The sequence below is a fragment of the Zophobas morio genome, unplaced genomic scaffold (genome assembly GCF_036711695.1).
Source record: "Zophobas morio isolate AGI-343-1 ecotype UQ-CSIRO unplaced genomic scaffold, CSIRO_AGI_Zmor_V1 ptg000054l, whole genome shotgun sequence".
Taxonomy (NCBI): Eukaryota; Metazoa; Arthropoda; class Insecta; order Coleoptera; family Tenebrionidae; genus Zophobas; species Zophobas morio.
In genome coordinates this window covers 723,911-742,842 of record NW_026972159.1, presented here as the reverse complement: position 1 = coordinate 742,842, position 18,932 = coordinate 723,911, and the positions used below count along the sequence as shown (strand labels likewise).

Genomic DNA, 18,932 nt, shown 5'->3' with positions numbered 1-18,932 from the left:
TGGAAAAACTGAAAAATCGAGAAGTCGAAACATCAAAAATGGGAAAATTGGAAAATCGAAAAATCAAAAAATTGAAAAATCCAAAAATTTAGAATTGGAAAAACTGAAAAAATCGAGAAATCGAAACATCAAAAAATGGAGAAATTAGAAAATCGAAAATTGAGAAATCGATAACTGAATAATCGAAAAAATTCGAACATCGAGATATCAAATAAATGAGATCGACACAAAAAAATCACAAAATTGAAAAATTGAGAAATGGAAAAATTGAAAATTTCGAAAAATTGAAAAATCGTCCTCGAGCAACCGAAAAATTAAGAAACCGAAACAAAAAATACTCAAATCGAAAATCAAAAAATTGAAAAATCTGGAAGTCCAAACATCAACAAATCGAAAAATCAAAAAAATGAATCCAAAATTTGAAGAATAGAAAACCTGAAAAATCGTAAAATCGAAAACCCGAAAAGTCAAAAAATAAAAACCCTGAGAAATTAAGAAATCCAAAACTCGAAGTCGAATAACTGATAATCGAAAAATGGAAAAATCACAAAATTGAAAAATTGAGAAATGGAGAAATTGAAAAATCAAATTTAAAATTTCGAAAAATTGAAAAAAGAAAAACTGAGAAATGTAGAAATCGAAACATCAAAAATTTGATAATCGAAAAGTAAAATACATATCTAGAAGTTGACAAATTGAAAAAAAACGAAATTTTCAAATACCAAAAAATCAAAAAACTGAAAAAATGAAAAATATAACATCTAAAGATTAAAAAAAATTAGAGTTGGAGAAACTGAAAAATCGAGAAGCCAAAACATCAAAAATTCAAAAACCGAAAAATAAAAAAATTGAAAATGTGAGAAATCCAAAAATTTAGAATTGGAAAAACTGAAAAATCAAGAAGTCGAGACATCAAAAAATTAAGAAATTACCAAATCGAAAATTGAGAAAACGATAAACTGATTAATCGAAAAAAATTCGAACATCGAGATTTCAAATAATCGAGATCGACATATCAAAAAACTGAAAAAATTGGAAATGGAAAAACTGAAAAATTTAAAATCTAAAATTTCGAAAAATTGAAAAATCGTCCTCAAGCAACCGAAAAGTTGAGAAATCGAAACAAAAAATACTCAAATCGAAAATCAAAACATTGAAAAATCTAGAATTCGAAACATCAAAAAATCGAAAAATCAAAAAAATTAATCCATAATTTGAAGAATCGGGAGAGGAATCGAAACATTGAAAATTAAAAAATTGCAAACTTGAAAAATCGAAAATTTGAATGTAAAATTGCAAATGGAAAAATGAAGAAATAAATTAATGGAAAATTCAAAATCTGAAAAATCAAAAAACTCCAAATCGAAAGATCGAAAAATTAAAATATCCAGAAATTGAAAAATTCCAAAATTTAAAACTCGAATAATTCCAAATTGAAAAATTGTAAAACCAAAAATTAAAATAAAAAATGGACAAACTGAGAAAAATCGAAAAATACGTCCAAAGAAAAATTAATTCATCGGATGTAATCACTGTCGTTTTACGTATTACAACAATACATAAAATAAAAAATATTAAAATCAATACTTATAGACCTCAACAGTAGCAAAACCCAATCTTTATTTCATGTTTATTCCCCATTATTTCAAAATATTATTTCTGTATACTCATACAGGGAAAATAAAACGCCAAAAAATACTAAAACTTTTATTTCTCCTATAACATAACCACCTTAACTCGTACTAAAAACATCTCCTACAACTTTCGTTAACCGCTCCAGGAAAACCTCATCCAAATTGAGTTCCTTATGAAGCCTCACCGCCAACGAGTTGGCCTCCGGAAATCCACAATCCGTACAATACTGTATACAATCCTGAAAAAAAACCAACATAACCCACAAACTTACCCAAAAACAAACTCACAATTCCCCTCGACGGCACTTTTTCCTCAATACACAAATCCACAAAAAGTGCCAGCGCCTCAATTTTTGGAACCCCAGCAATCGTCTGCTGATTTTTATCAAGCCTGTCCATCACTTTACAAGCCTTCTCAAAATCTTTTTGCCTCACTAACAGAATCAAAATCTTTCCTAGTAAATCTCCAGTCAAACTAAAAACAAAATCCTCAAATTAAAAAATTCGACAAATATTCTTTTTTTCCTGTTTTTTAATTGACACTAATTTTTGGATTTTCAAATATTTTGCGACTTTTCAGTGAGTTTTTCAAATATTTCACTTTTCAATTTTTCGAATTTTTAATTTTTCAGGTTTACGAGTTTTCCACTGAAATGCTGAAAATTTGAAAAATGGAAGAAATGAAAAACCAAAAATTAAAAAAGGGGAATGGAAAGAGTGTGAAAGTACAAAACTGAAAAATCTAAAAATCAAAATATCAAGAAATTGAAAAATCGAAAAACTGACAAAATAAAAATCGAGAAATTGAAAAATTGAAAAAATTTAAAAATTGAATAATTTAGAAATCGAAAAAGTTAAAAAAATTTTTTTGTAATTAAAAAATCAAAAAATTGAAACACGAAAAATAGTAAATGGAAACACTGAAAAATAAAAAAATCAAAAAATTGAAAAACCGAAAAATTGAAAAAATAGATACATTAAAAAGAGGATATTTGAAAAATCAAAAATTTAATAATGGAAAATTAAAATATCTAGAAATTGAGAAATTGAAAAACCCGAAAAACTATAAAATCAAAAAATTGAAAAACTGAAAAAAATGAAAAATAGAAAATTCAAAAAATTGAAAAGTCGGAAAGTAGAAATCGAAATATCAAAAATGGAAAAATCGAAAATTTGAGAAATGGAAAAATTAAAAAATCGAAAATTTAAAATTCCGAAAAATCCTCCCCGAGCAACCGAAAAATTGCTTCAACAAACCGAAAAAACGAAAAGTCGAACAATTAAAAATCGAAAATTGAGAAATCCATAAATTGAATAATCGAAAGAACTAAAATCTCGAGATCTTGAATAATTGACATCGAAACATCAAAAAAATAAAAAAACAAAAAATTGAGAAATGGAATCAGAAATTTTGAATTTCGAAAAATTGAAAAATCGTCCCCAACCAACCGAAAAGTTAAGAAATCCAAACAAGAAATCGACAAATCGAAAAATCTAAAAATAAAAAAATCTAGAAATCGAAAAACTTATCGAAAAATCAAAAAAATTAGCACAAAAGTTGAAAATTCGAAAAATCCTAAAATCGAAAACCCGAAAAATCATAAAATTGAAAAATCGAGATATCGAAACATCGAAAATCGAAAAACCAAAAGCAAAAAATCGAAAAATTATGGAATCGAAAATGAATAATCAAAAAGTCGAAAAGTCGGAACAGCAAGAATCGAAAAATTGAAAAATCGCGAAAGTGAATTAATGAAAAATTGAAAATCGACAAATCGAAAAATTGAATTGCCCAGAAATTGCAACATAGAAATATTGAAAAATCGAAAAATAAAAAAAATGAAAAATCGAAAAAATTAAAAAATACATCAATTAACAAAGTTTATATTTGAAAATTCAAAAATTGATAATCGAAAATTAAAAACGTATCTAGAAATTGAGAAATTGAAAGAACCGAAATTTTCAAAACTCAAAAAATCGAAAAGTCAAAAATTTTTTCAATTGAAAATTTCAAAATTCAAAATCTGAGAAATCGATACATTGAAAAATTGAAAAAAATTCGAATATCGAAATCTGAAATAATTCAGATCGAATCGAAAAATCGATAAATTGAAGTCGAATAACTGATAAACCAAAAAATTTAAAAAATCACAAAAGTAAAAAATTGAAAAGTCTAAAAATTAAAAAATCGAGATATTGAAATATCGGAAAATCAAAACGTAAATAAATCGAAAAAATAAATCAAAAAATTAAGGAGTTGAAAACCTGAATAATCGAAAAATCAAAAACCCGAGAAATCGAAACATGAAAAAATCGAAAAATTGAAAAATCGCAAAATTAAATAATCAAAAAATTGAAAAATGGAGAAATCGAAAAATTCATATCTCGAGATCTTGGATAACTGAGATCGAAACATAAAAAAAACTAAAAAAATAATAAATCTAGAAATTATGAAAAATGGTCCTCGAGCAACAGAAAAATTGAGAAAACCCGAAAAGTTGAAAAATCAAAACCCTGAGAAATTGATAAATCGAAAAATTAAAACACGAAAAATAGTAAATGGAAACACTGAAAAATTGAAAAATCAAAAAATTGAAAAAACAGATACATTAAAAAGCGGATTTTTGAAAAATCAAAAATTTAATAATGGAAAATTAAAATATCTAGAAATTGAGAAATTGAAAAACCCGAAAAACTATAAAATCAAAAAATTGAAAAACCGAAAAAAATGAAAAATAGAAAAATCGAAAATTTGACAAAATTAAAAAGTCGAAAAGTAGAAATCGAAATATCAAAAATGGAAAAATCGAAAATTTGAGAAATGGAAAAATTAAAAAATCGAAAATTTAAAATTCCGAAAAATCCTCCCCGAGCAACCGAAAAATTGCTTCAACAAACCGAAAAAACGAAAAGTCGAACAATTAAAAATCGAAAATTGAGAAATCCATAAATTGAATAATCGAAAGAAATAAAATCTCGAGATCTTGAATAATTGACATCGAAACATCAAAAAAATAAAAAAACAAAAAATTGAGAAATGGAATCAGAAATTTTGAATTTCGAAAAATTGAAAAATCGTCCCCACCCAACAGAAAAGTTAAGAAATCGAAACAAGAAATCGACAATTCGAAAAATCTAAAAATAAAAAAATCTAGAAATCGAAAAACTTATCGAAAAATCAAAAAAATTAGCACAAAAGTTGAAAATTCGAAAAATCCTAAAATCGAAATCGAAAAACCAAAAGCAAAAAAATCGAAAAATTATGGAATCGAAAATGAATAATCAAAAAGTCGAAAAGTCGGAACAGCAAGAATCGAAAAATTGAAAAATCGCGAAAGTGAATTAATGAAAAATTGAAAATCGACAAATCGAAAAATTGAATTGCTCAGAAATTGCTACATAGAAATATTGAAAAATCGAAAAATAAAAAAAATGAAAAATCGAAAAAATTAAAAAATAGATAAATTAACAAAGTTTATATTTGAAAATTCAAAAATTGATAATCGAAAATTAGAAACGTATCTAGAAATTGAGAAATTGAAAGAACCGAAATTTTCAAAACTCAAAAAATCGAAAAGTCAAAAGTTTTTTCAATTGAAAATTTCAAAATTCAAAATCTGAGAAATCGAGACATTGAAAAATTGAAAAAAATTCGAACATCGAAATCTGAAATAATTCAGATCGAATCGAAAAATCGATAAATTGAAGTCGAATAACTGATAAACCAAAAAATTTAAAAAATCACAAAAGTAAAAAATTGAAAAGTCTAAAAATTACGTAAATAAATCGAAAAAATAAATCAAAAAATTAGGGAGTTGAAAACCTGAATAATCGAAAAATCAAAAACCCGAGAAATCGAAACATGAAAAAATCGAAAAATTGAAAAATCGCAAAATTAAATAATCAAAAAATTGAAAAATGGAGAAATCGAAAAATTCATATCTCGAGATCTTGGATAACTGAGATCGAAACATAAAAAAAACTAAAAAAATAATAAATCTAGAAATTATGAAAAATGGTCCTCGAGCAACAGAAAAATTGAGAAAAATCAAAACCCTGAGAAATTGAAAAATCACAAAACTGAAAGTTCGAAAAATCGAAAAATTGAAAAGTTAAAAAATTAAAAAATCGAAATATCGCAACATTGGAAAATCAAAAAATTCAAAAAATAAATCGGAAAATTAAAGAATTGAAAATGAGAATAATCGGAAAATCAAGAGAAACATGAAAAACCGAAAAATTGAAAAATCGAAAATTTAAAATTTCATTTCGATAAAAGAAATATAGTTTCGAGGAACCGAAAAATTGAGAAATTGAAACAAAAATTCGACAAATCGAAAAATTGAAAAATATATAAATCAAAACATCAACAAATTCGAAAAATCAAAATATCTAAAAATAAAAAAAAGTGACTCCAAAAGTTGAAGAATCGAAAATATGTATAATCGAAAAATCGTAAAATCGAAAACTCGAAAAGTCAAAAAATAAAAACCCTGAGAAATTAAGAAATCCAAAAATCGAAGTCGAATAACTGATAAATCGAAAAATTGAAGAAAGATTGAGGAATTGAAACAAAAAACAAATCGAAAAGTAAAATACATATCTAGAAATTGAGAAAAACCGAAATTTTCAAAAACCAAAAAATCGAAAAACCAAAAAACTGAAAAATAAAAAATTTAATTCAAAGAATTGAAAAAAAAAATCAAAAAATTTAGAGTTGGAAGTGGGTGTCATACTTTAGCCTGTGAACTCGACCTTCCTCTTCATTTATCGACCTCGAGTAGATGTCCCAGGCGATTTTTGCAAAGCTTTCGGTCAATTCGGGGGTCACCAACTGCTCGTTGTTCACCATGGTGTTTAAAATACAGTCCACTAAATTCTCACGATGTGATTGGTCAAAAACGATTAAGTCAGACCACAGCTTTGGTATGTATTCGACGGCTCCGTTGACGTCGACTTGGTTTAAAACCTCAGCCATTATTCCCACTTCAGGGACGTAAATGTGGGGCACGAGCTTAAAGTAAACGTCATTCATGAACTCTTCTAGTGGTAGATTATCGCAAAGTAGCGCGAAGTAGTGGCGGCTAAAACAGTGACTTAAGTTAAGTTAACTTAAGTCAAGTGAATTGCACTCACAAATAAACTGATTCTTTGTAGGAATCCCCAATGAGGTTATAGTTGTCACCATAATTCAACAATTTATCGATACGTCTGGCCAAAGCGACATCGTTCAAGTGGTGTCTGGCCATCTCCATAGCAGTAACAAAAAAATGAGTGTCTTTTAAATCGCGAATTTGGTGCTCTTTATCTTCCAGGTGGTTGATAATGTCGTGTAGAATGGTACTCACTGGCCCTCCTACAACGCGTTACCTATTTACACTTTCACGTCGCTTTTTACCGACAAACTCACGTTCTTTGCAAAACGTTAGAATAACGTAGTACCAAGACCCCAACGACGGCTCGATCCCCAAATTTTTAAACTCAGCGAGAGTCTGAAGGACATACTCTTTGGCCCGTTTGGGGTTCCCCATGAAGCTTAAAGCGTACAAAATGGCGTTGAGTGTTCCCAGGTTGGGTTTCAAGTTGCTGTTTTTCATTTGGGTGAGGAAATCTGCGAGCAAGGACCATCGCATGTCGAAGTTCTCTTTGATCATGTTGACTGATTGAATTAGAGAGTTGTAGGTGTTGGTGTTAAGGGGGATGTTGGATTTTTGGGCTTCCTCGAATAGCTGGACAGCTCGGTCCATTTGGCGGTACTTCGACATTCCTTGGATTATCGCGCAGTACGACTCTGGAGTTTTTGGGGTCATTTTTGTGAAAATTTGTTCCGCTAAGTCGCCGTCTCTGTGGGTAAAAACGGGTTTTTGGGGTATGTTGTTTGAAATTGCCGGGTTTGTTACGATTTTTTTTATTGGTCGCAGCTGAATCAACCAATCGCGACAAAGAATACCGGCGCCAAATTCAAATCCGCGCATTTCTTTTTTAATGGAACAGATTTTAAAATTTTTCAGTTTCGCCTTTGAATTTTCGATTTGTCGATTTGTCAATTTTTCAAATTTGAGTTCCCTTTTTTTTGAAAAATTGAGGAAATGAAAAATTAAATATCAAGAATTTGAACAATTAAAAATCTAAAAATTTTAGATCGAGAGACTGAAAAATTGTAAAATTAAAAAATCGAAAAATAAGGGAAAATCGAAAAGTTAAAAATCGAGAAACTCAAAAACTGGAAAACTGAAAAATTTTAAATTAAAAAAAGCAGCAACACTATAAGATTCAAAAATTGCAAAACTGTAATACTAAAAAATACAATTGCAAATCGAAAACTTGAAAAATCCAAAATTAGCAAAATAGTAAAAGTGAAAAATCGAAAAATTGGAAATTAAATAAAAAAAAATGAAAATCGAAAAATTAATAATCAAGAAATTGAACAATTGAAAAAACAAAAAATTATATATTTAAAAAAAATTCTAAAATGGCAAAATCTTAAAATCGGAAAAATCAAAAAACAAAAATTGCAAAAACTTCTGTTTTTCGTAATTTTATTTTTTTGACTTCAGACTTTTCTAAATTTTATTTGTTTTTTATATTGAAAAATTGATAATAAAAAAAAGAAAATTGCAAAATTGTGAAGCTGAAGAAAAATAAAAATTTCAAAATTGTAAAACTAAAAAATCGAAAAACTCTAGAATCGAAAATTCAAAATCCAAAAATTAAAAATTGAAAATTAGAAAAATTCTAAATCGGAAAATTGAAGAAACGTAAGATTAGAAACCGACAAAGAGAAATATCGATTTCTGAATTTCCCAATTATTTCATTTTTTTGTTTTCTTAATTTTGCACATTTCAGTTTGTTCTTTTGTTGAAAAACTGAGGAAATGAAAAATTAAAATTCAAGAATTTGAAAAATTAAAAATATAAAAATTTTAAATCATAAGAAAAATTGCAGTTGTAAAATTAAAAAATCGAAAAAATGAAAATCGGAAAATTGAACATTCGAAAAATCGCAAACCATAGAGTGACGTTTGTTGTAATTAAGTTAACTGAAAACCTGGAAAATCGAAAAATTGAAAAATCGAAAACCTAAAAAATTTTAAATGGTAATCTAGACCGACCGCAAATGAAAATTATTTTGAAGAAACGAAAAATACGGAAAAATCGAATCGTTAAAAATCGAGAAACCCAAAAATTGGAAAACTGAAAAATTATAAAATTGTAAAACTCAAAAATTCAATTGAAAATCGAAAAACTGAAAAATCCAAAAAAATCGGAAAACTCAAGAATTAAGAAATTGAAAGAATGAAAAGTCAATTTCTAAAAATGGAAAAATTTTAATGTTGAAAAATCGAAAAAAAAACAGAAATTTAAATTAAATAAAAAAATGTAAATCGAAAAATTAATAATCGAGAAATTGAAAAAACGAAATTTTTTTTTTAATTTCTAAAATTGCAAAATCGTAAAATCGAAAAAATTCAAAAATCGAAAAATTTCGAAATTGTGAAACTAAAAAATCCAAGTCAACAAACTGAAAACTCTAAAAATTGAAAATTAGAAAAATAAACGTAAAATTAGAAGCCGAAAAGCAGAAACGGTTTTTGAATTTCACAATTTATCTTAATTTTCCGATTTCTCCATTTTTCAATTTTTCAAATTCACAACGTTTCGATTTTTTAGTGATTCGATTTTACAATTGTATAAAAAGTCGAAAATGGGATAACGGAAACTAATTCTTTAAGTTTTTTTACTCCGTTTTTATTTTTTTTTATTTTTTGAGTTCGGGACATTTTAATTTTGCTTTATTGATTTTAAAATTTCCGATTTTTTACTTTTTTGATTTTTGAATTTTACAGTTTTGCATTTTTTTACTGTGTAATTTCTCAGTTTTTAATTGTTCATTTGCTCGATTTTTTTCGTTTTTTAATTTTTCGATTTCTGGATACTTTCTTTTTCGTATTTTCGATTTTTTTATTTTAGAATTTTTCAAAATTTGTTCTTTAGATCGAAGAAATGAAAAGTCGAGAGAACGAAAAATTGAAGACAATAAGATTAGAAAGTCGAGAAACAGAAAAATCGATTTTTGAATTTCCCCATTTTTTCATTTTCTTTGATCTTCTCAATTTTTCTGTTTTACAATTTACAGTGATTCGATTTTTCTATTTCTCGATTTTCTTAGTTTTTCGATTTCTTGGATATTTTACTTTTTCGTTTTTTAAATTTTTGATTTTTTAATTTTTCGATGCTTTTTCCATTTTTGATTTTTTTTTTAATTTACTTGAAAATCGGAAAATCGGGAAATTCAGAAATCAAAAATTGAAAAAACATCGAAAAATTGAAAAATCAAAAATTGCAAAATTGTAAAAATTTTGTAATTCTTCTATTTCTCAATTATTCAACTCACTAAACTTTCGATTGTTCAAATTCTACATTTTTAATTTTTCGATTTTTCATTTTTCAATTTTTTGACTTTTCAGTTTTCCGATTTTTCAATTTTTTTGATTTTTTAAATTTCAATTTGAATAAATTTGTTCTTTATTGTAAAATTGAAGAAATAAAAATCCAGAAAGTGAAAGATTACAATCCAAAAAAAAACAGCAATTAATTAAATTCGATAAATTACGAAATTGTGAAAATCAAGAAAAATAAAACTTGCAAAATTGTAAATCTGAAAAAACGAAAATTCAAAAAAACAAAAATTTAAAAATTGAAAATTAGAAAAATTGTAAATCGAAAAATTGAAGAAACGTAAAATTAGAAGCCAAGAAACAGAAAAATCGATTTGTGAATTTGCTAATTTTTTATTTTCTCAATTTTTCAGTTTTCCAATTTTTGTAATTTAGAATGGTTTGATTTTTCAGTGATTCTATTTTCCAATTTTTGATTGTTCAACTTGTCGATATTTTAATCTTTCACTTTTTCAATTTTGCGATTTTGAATTTTTACTTAAACAATTTTTCAATTTCTGGATTTTTCCGTTTTTTAGTTATTCGATTTCTTGAATATTTTTTTGTTTTGGTCTATTAAATTTTTGATTTTTCAATTTTTCGATGTTTTAGTTTTTCAGTTTTTTAATTTTTGATTTTTGAATTTCCAGATTTTCCAATTTTTAAATCTATACTTTTGTAGTTTTTCTATTTCTCAATTATCCGACCAAACGTTCTATTGTTCAAATTCTCAATTTTTCATTTATCAAATTTTTGATTTCTCAATTTTCTAATTTTTCAATTTTTTGTTTTTTTTTCTTAATTTCCAGCTTGAATAAATTGGATCGGTATTGTAAAACTGAAGGAATAAAAATCCAGAAAATGAGAAATTAAAATCCACAAACTGAATAATAGAAAAATCTAATAATTACTCCTAATTAATTAATTAAAATTCGATAAGTTGCGAAATGGTAAAAATGAAGAAAAATAAAACTTACAAAATTGTAAAACTGAAGAAACGAAAATTAAAAAATTCAAAAATTAAAAATCAGAAAAATTATAAATCGAAAAATTGAAGATTAGAAGCCGAGAAACAGAAACATCGATTTTTGAATTACCCAATTTTTTCATTTTTCTTAAGTTTTCTCAATTTTTCGAATTTATGTTTTGACTTTTCAGTGATTTTACAATTTTTCAGTTTCCCGTTTTTTAAGTTGTATTCTCCGACTTTTCAATTTTTAACCTCAATTTTTTTTTTTATTTTTAATGAAACAGTTTTTCGAATTTTCAATTTCTCGATTTATTCGTTTTTCCAGTTTTTCGATTTCTTGGATATTTTATTTTTTCGTCTTTTTAAGTTTTTGATTTTTGAATTTTTGATTTTTTGATTTTTGAATTTTGAATTTTTGATTTTTGAATTTTTGATTTTTGAATTTTTGATTTTTGAATTTTTGATTTTTGAATTTTTGAATTTTTGATTTTTGAATTTTTGATTTTTGAATTTTTGATTTTTGAATTTTTGATTTTTGAATTTTTGATTTTTGAATTTTTGATTTTTGAATTTTTGATTTTTGAATTTTTGATTTTTGAATTTTTGATTTTTGAATTTTTGATTTTTGAATTTTTGATTTTTGAATTTTTGATTTTTGAATTTGAATTTTTGAATTTGAATTTTTGATTTTTGAATTTTTGATTTTTGAATTTTTCTGATTTTTTTTTAATTTCAGCTTCAATAAATTTGACCTTTATTGTAAAATTGAAGAAATCAAAATCCAGGAAATGAAAAATTAAAATCCAAAAACGAATTAATTAATTAAAATTTGATAAATTGCGAAATTGTGAAAATAAAGAAAAATAAAAATTTCAAAATTGTAAAACTGAAGAAACGAAAATTCAAAAATTAAAAACGAAAAAAATTGCAAATCGAAAAATTCAAGTAACGGAAGATTAGAAGCCTAGAAACAGAAAAATTAATTTTTGAATTCCTCAACTTTTTTTATTTTTCAATTTCTCAATTTTTCAGTTTTACAATTTTTCGATTTCTAAACTTGTCGATTTTTCAATTTTTCAGTTTCCAGATTTTTAAGTTGAATTAATCAATTTTTCGATTTTTCCGTTTTTCGATTTTTTGGATATTTTTACTTTTTCGTCTTTTAAATTTTTGAATTTTCAGTTTTTCGATGTTTTAATTTTTCGGTTTCTCAATTTTTGATTTTTGAATTTCGCAACTCTCGATTTTTAAATGTACAATTTTACAGTTACTAAACTTTCGATTGTTCAAATTCTCGATTTTGAAATTTTCGATTATTTATTTTTCAATATTTTGATTTTTTTTAAATTTCAACTTGAATAAATTTGTTCTTTATTGTGAAATTGAAGAAATAAAAATCCAGAAAATGGAAAATTAAAATCCAAAAAATGAAGAATCGAAAATCACAATTTAAAATTCGATATTTAAAATTGAAAAAAAAATGAGAAATGCAAAAGTTGAGAAATCAAAAAATTGAAATCTTTAAAACTGGAAATTCAAAAAATTGCAATTCGAAAAACTAAAAAAAATGAAAATTGGAAAAATTAAAATCGTGAAACTGAAAGTTCATCAGATAAAAATATATTGATATATTGATTGGAAAATCGACAAAGTAAAAGTCGTGAAATCGAAAAGTAAAAAAACGATTTCTCAATTTTTCTATTTTTTCAATTTTTCGAATTTACAATGTTTTGACTTTTCAGTGTTTCGCATTTACAACCTTTCACCAGTTTTTCGATTTTCAAGTTTGAAATTTGTCAATTTTTTGATTTCTCAATTTCCCGGATTTTTCCAAATTTTGATTTTTATTTTCTCAATTTTTCGATTGTTCTTTCTCCGATTTTTTTATTTTACGGTTTTTTAAACTTCAGCTTGGATCAATTTGTTCTTATTATTGTAAAATTGAAAAATTAAAAATCGAGAAAAAGAAAAATTGAAAAATTCAAGAAACGAAAAACCGAAAATTTGAAAAATTTACAATTTGACAAATCGCAAAATAAAAAAATCGAAAAACTGGAAACTATAAAACTGAAAACTCAAAAAATTGCAGCTCGAGAAAGTGAAAAAATGTAAAACGTCGAAAAATTAAAAAATTTTCAACTTGGTTACCTTTTTTAAAATCACTCTCTACTTACTTCCACGTTTTCTTAACAAACTCTTTCCCCTTACTAGCCTGTCTAAACCACCTCTCTTCCACAAACTCCTCGGAAACCCCATCCTCACAATTCTGATAACAAAGCAACTCCAACAACCCCTGTTCCAGCTCCTGTGCAACCTCCACATTTTTCTCCTTCAACACCCTATACACAACCGCAGAATCCACCACCTGCCTCATCTCAATCAACTTCTCCAAATCAGCCACAGCCACCTCACTCTCCTCAGTGTACACCATAGGGGGCACAAACGCCTCAATCACCGGATCAGCCTCTCGGTGCTGAAAAAGATCAGCATGTTCTTGACGAACCCAATGAGCCGCTTTCCTCCCGGCTTCCTGGGCCATGGCGAAAATGCGCTTGCCGCTGGACGACAATGGGATGAGATACGGGTCATCATGGTACTTGTAATGGGCGGCTGTGGGGTCTCGACCCACCGTGCTCTCCAAGGCACGCAGAATGTCGGTGGGGCCACGCGGGATGCGTTTAGGGATTTCGATTTTGTCGTCGATGGTTGCGGTTGAGAGGAGGATGTTTGAGGTTATGTTAGCTTGAGGCAACCTAAAAATTTTAAGCGAGGTTAGGCTACAATAACGAAATAGGCGTAATTATTACCCTCTTCGTAATAAAGTCTTTGAGATGTTCATCATTTTGTGTGTGAAGCGTAAAAGCGGTTTAAATTTTAAGTAAAAAGTTGTCTGAAAAAGTTAGGTTATGTATGTTGGAGTTCAGTGGGTGCTTTCACTTAACCTCGATTAACTGGTTGCCTATACAATTAAAGTAGTAGAAACATTTTTCTGGTATAAAATTTATTGAAAAAAATATATACAATTTTATTCGTAGTGTTACTTTTATCGCTTATTCATCTACTTGTAAACTAAGCTTAAATAAATTAACACTATACATCTCATGCAGCCCCAAAATCTGCGGATTGTCTCTTAGTGTCTCATATAATAATTTCACAGTCAAAACATTATCGCACTTCCTCCTCTTTGAACAAGAATACGCGAAAGCCGCCTGCTGTTCAGCATTCTCCAGCGACGGTTTACTCCTCGGAATGAAAGTGTCTTCCCCATCCACCACTTCAATTTTACTCTCCTGACTCTCGTCAATCACATTGTGATAGTTCCGGATAAACGGATCAGGTACCGGCAAATTAAACCCATACTGAAACTTCCCATCCCTCACTTTGTACCCCTTCAACTTAGAAATCATCGCCATGAGAATATTCTTCACGAAGACCTGACACGCGTGCACCATCACCTCCGTCACGCTCTCCTCGGCCCCATCCAGCCCGTTCTCCCAGCTCGTCACAGCTATCCTCGTTGCCACGAACCCAGAATCCGGCATGAACAACTCGGCCGCGGCGCTGCGGTTTTCGTACTCCGCCGGGGGCAACATGGTGGGGCTCGACGGCTGGATGTAGTCGGAGTACTCGGCGCACTCGAAGGCCCCCTTGTCCGAGGTGTTCCTGGTGCTCTTGACGCGGCTGCTGGTGCGTTTGGACAGGAGGGCGAGGACGAAGTAGTTGTGGCAGCGGATTTGGTCCTCGTTGACTAGGAGTTTGCGGACCTCGGTGTCGAACTCTTTGCGGGTTATGGGGGACTTGAAGGAGAACCACTGGCGGAGGATGTCGAAGTACTGCTTGCGGAGGTCTTCGCTGAGGCAGGCTTCGAGGTTTTTGCGGGCCTCGTTGAGATCTGGGGGAGGAGTTTGTACGGGTTTGGGGGGGCGGTAGCGGCGTACTTACCCATTGTGGCGGTTTTTGTGAGAAATAAAGTTTTGTTGACATTCGTGTTTTTAGTTAACCTAAAAAATTGGGGTTATGTTTTGTGTTGAATTGACGGATTGTCATGTTTTGTGTGGTCAGGCAACCAGTAATACGAAGTTTTGTCTCAAGGTTGCACATTTAATTGTTTTTTGAATTTATTTTTAATTTTAGAATGAATCAACCAATACATCTGGTCGTGATCAATAAAGAAAATTTAAGTTGATATTTGGACATCATTTCTTACAGCCAAAAAAAAAATGAAATCATTATTTTTAAGTACACATTTGCTTAATTTGTTATTATCAAAACGCTGTGCAACCAGTAAATCATTGGACCTGCAATATGTTCAGATTCTTTTTTTTTTTTTTTTGAAAATTTGTTCCATAACCATTTTAGAATGATTTAATGCTTAAAAAATAGAAAGTACAAGTGTATTCTTAGTTGCATAAAATAAATTTATTTTATGAACTCCGTGAGTTGCACCAGCACAAGTTGTTTTTTTAATATATAGAGTTTTTTTTAACAACAGGATAGTTAAATATGTCAGTTTCTTCTTGGGAAAAGAAGACTTCGAATGTCAAGAAAAAATGGACAAAATATAAGCCCCGCCCACCCACCCCTTCTCGATTGTGATGAATGCTTTATTCATGTTCAGCTGAAGGGCGGAGTATAGTTTGCAAAATCCTCATTTCTCGACAAGAAATTATCATATGAAATATGTTTTAAAAGGGTAGAATTTTTTAGAGAAAGATTGATGTTACAATTAAACTCTGCTCTTCGATCTAACAACGAATGAAAAATTCATCACATCTGAGTTCGGGGCGGGCGGGTGGGGCTTAATCTTTGTTTTTTTTTTAATGTTGCATAGAGTTCTCTGTCAACAACAGGATAGTGAAACATGTGAAACACTTCTTTAATATTTCACCCCATTTTCAAAGTTATTTTTTTAAGTTGTGGATTTGTAAAGATTTTGACCATGATTCCAGCGGATCCATATAGAAACTGCTGACTTCGAGATTTTTATTAAAAAAAAATAAATAAAAAAATTATATTTTACAATTAAGCTTCGCTCTCGGCTTACGACGAATAAAAATATCATCACAATTGAGATAGGGTGGGTGGGCGGGGCTTATATTTTGCCTTTTTTTTTCTTAATATACATAGCCATCTTTTCACAACAAGAAACTTAAAACATGGTTAAAATGGTATGATTTTGCAATTATGGGGCGGAGTCTAATAAGTGCACAAATCGATATTTCCTTATACAAATTTTCCATTTTAAACTTGTTTTAAGTTTCTTGTTGTGGAAAGAAGTTTACACACATTAAAACGAAAAGGCAAAATGTAAGCCCGCCCACCCACCCCATCTCGATTGTAGCGATTTTTTTTATTCGCCGTGAAATAAGGAGGGCGAAACTTAACTGCAAAATACTTATTTCTTTACAAGAAATTAAAAACATGTTTTTGAGTATCGTGTTGTTCAAAGAATACTATGAATATTAAGAGAAAAAGGCAAAATATTAACCCCACCCACCCACCCCATCTCAATTGTGAAACTGATAATATAAGTTTTTACTTGTTCAACATCGACAAAACTGAACGAACTCAATTTATTGTTAAAAAAAAAAATAATAACTGAAATACTAATTGTTGATAATATTGTAAATATCAATTCAAGAAAACTGACATTTGTCTTCTCTTTAAAGAAAATCAAAAACCTGAAAAATCGGGAAACTGTAATATCGAAAGATTGGAAAATGGCAAAGTCGAAAAGCCGAAAAATCAAAAACACGAGAAATCGAAGTAAGAAAATCCATAAATCTACAAATCGAAATATGAAAATACTTACTAAAAATTCGCAAAACAGGAATGTCGTAAAATTGAGAAATCGAAAAACTGAAGAGCCAAAAATTGAAGAATCTGAAGCTTGAAAAATAGAATCATTGAAAATCGAAAAATTGACGAAATGAAAAATTGAAAAATCGAGACATTGTACATCAAATGAAAAGTCAAAAACTTGAACAATCGACAAACACAGAAATCTACACATGAAAAAAAGAAGAATCTCAAAACTTAAATGGAAAAGTTGGAAAATCCCAAAAATGAAATATCGAGAAATCGAAAAATTGAGAAATCGAAACATAGAAAGATTGAAAAATCCAGAAATTGAAATATCGAAAACTCGAAAAAATCAAGAATCGAAAATCTGAATAAACCAAAAATCATAAAGGTGAAAAGCTGAAAAGTGGAAAAGTCGAGAAGTCAAAAAATAAAAAAAAATCGAAAAACAGAGAATTCGAAGTCGAAAAATCGATAAATCCAGAAATCAAAACATGGAAAAATCGAGAAATCAAAAATTTAAAAAATGGAAAAATTGAAAAATCGCAAAACACGAACAGTCGAAAAGTAAACCAATCGGAAAATCTAAAACTGAAAAAATGGAAAAGTTGAAAAATTCCAAAACTGAAATATCGAGAAATTGAAATTTCGGAAAAACAAAAAGCCGAAAAACTGTAAAATTGCGAAGTCGAAACATAGAAAGATCGAAAAATCCAGAAATTAAAATATCGAAAAGTCGAAAAAATCACGAATCGAAAATCTGAATAATCCAAAAATCTTAAAAATAAAAAGCTGAAAAGTGGAAAAGTCGGGAAGTCAAAAAATAAAAAAAATCGAAAAACAGAGAAATTGAAGTCGAAAAATCGGTAAATCAAGAAATCGAAACATGGAAAAATCGAGAAATCAAAAATTTAAAAAATGGAATAATTGAAAAATCGCAAAACCCGAACAGTCGAAAAGTAGACAAATCGGAAAATTTAAAACTGAAAAAATGGAAAAGTTGAAAAATTCTAAAACTGAAATATCGAGAAATTGAAATTTTGGAAAAACGAAAAGCCGAAGAACTGTAAAATTGGGAAATCGAAACAGAAAGATCGAAAAATCCAGAAATTGAAATATCGAAAAGTCGAAAAAATCAAGAATCGAAAATCTGAATAAACGAAAAATCATAAAGATAAAAAGCTGAAAAATGGAAAAGTCGGGAAGCCAAAAAATAAAAAAATCGAAAAAGAGGGAAATCAAAACATGGAAAAATGGAAAATCAAAAATTTTAAAAATATCGGAAAATTGCAAATTGAATAAATGAATTAACGGAAAAGTCAAAATTCGAAAAAAAAAAAACTCAAAATTGAGAAATTGAAAGATCGAGAAATCGAAATGACAAAAAATTGAAAAATCCAATGTTTAAAATAACGAAAAATTGAAAAATGGAGAACTCGAACAGTCGAAAAGTAGACAAATTGAAACATTAAAGTCGATAAATCGAAACATTTCAAAACTTAAATATCGAGAAATTGAAATTTCGGAAAAACGAAAAATCGAAAAATGACAAATCGAAACAGAAAGATCGAAAAATCTAAAAATTAAAATTAAAAGTGGAAAAGTCGGGAAGTCAAAAAATAAAAAAATCGAAAAAGAGAGAAATCGAAGTCAAAAAATCGATAAATCAAGAAATCGAAACATAAAAAAATGGAAAAATCAAAAATTTAAAAAAACCGAAAAACTGAAAAATTCAGACATCGAAAAATTGAAAAATTGAAGAATCGAAAAACTGAAAATTCGAGACATCGAAAAATTGAAAAATCGAAAAATTCAAAAATTAAAATATCGAAAAAACGAAAAAATGAAGACTCGAAAATCTGAATAATCGAAAAATCGTAAAATCGATAAATTGAAAGAGAAAATATTAAAAAATCGTAAAACAAAAATGTCGTAAAATTGAGAAATCAAAAAACTGAAGGGCTAAAAATTGAAAACTCGAAAGACTGAAAAACAGAATCATTGAAAAATGAAAAATTGACAAAATGAAAAATTGAAAAATCTAGACATTGTAAAGTCGAATATTTAAAATATCGAATAATTGGAAGA

The 18,932-nt window shown here is 28.1% G+C and overlaps 2 protein-coding genes across 2 annotated transcripts; both read right to left on the bottom strand.

Annotated features, from left to right (window-relative positions):
- Window positions 1-1,694: 1,694 nt before the first annotated feature.
- LOC135142847 (small ribosomal subunit protein mS39) lies at window positions 1,695-13,961 on the bottom strand. The gene is made up of 7 exons (XM_064074623.1): window positions 13,850-13,961; window positions 13,217-13,795; window positions 7,045-7,478; window positions 6,771-6,990; window positions 6,371-6,718; window positions 1,923-2,109; window positions 1,695-1,873 (listed from the first exon to the last, which is right to left on the bottom strand). Exons 1-7 carry the CDS (start codon window positions 13,882-13,884, stop codon window positions 1,733-1,735), a joined length of 1,944 nt encoding a protein of 647 aa, XP_063930693.1. The 5' UTR covers window positions 13,885-13,961; the 3' UTR covers window positions 1,695-1,732.
- Window positions 13,962-14,026: 65 nt separating this feature from the next.
- LOC135142822 (transcriptional adapter 1-like) lies at window positions 14,027-15,071 on the bottom strand. Its single transcript, XM_064074592.1, has 2 exons — window positions 14,985-15,071; window positions 14,027-14,934 (listed from the first exon to the last, which is right to left on the bottom strand). Exons 1-2 carry the CDS (start codon window positions 14,986-14,988, stop codon window positions 14,093-14,095), a joined length of 846 nt encoding a protein of 281 aa, XP_063930662.1. The 5' UTR covers window positions 14,989-15,071; the 3' UTR covers window positions 14,027-14,092.
- Window positions 15,072-18,932: the final 3,861 nt, after the last annotated feature.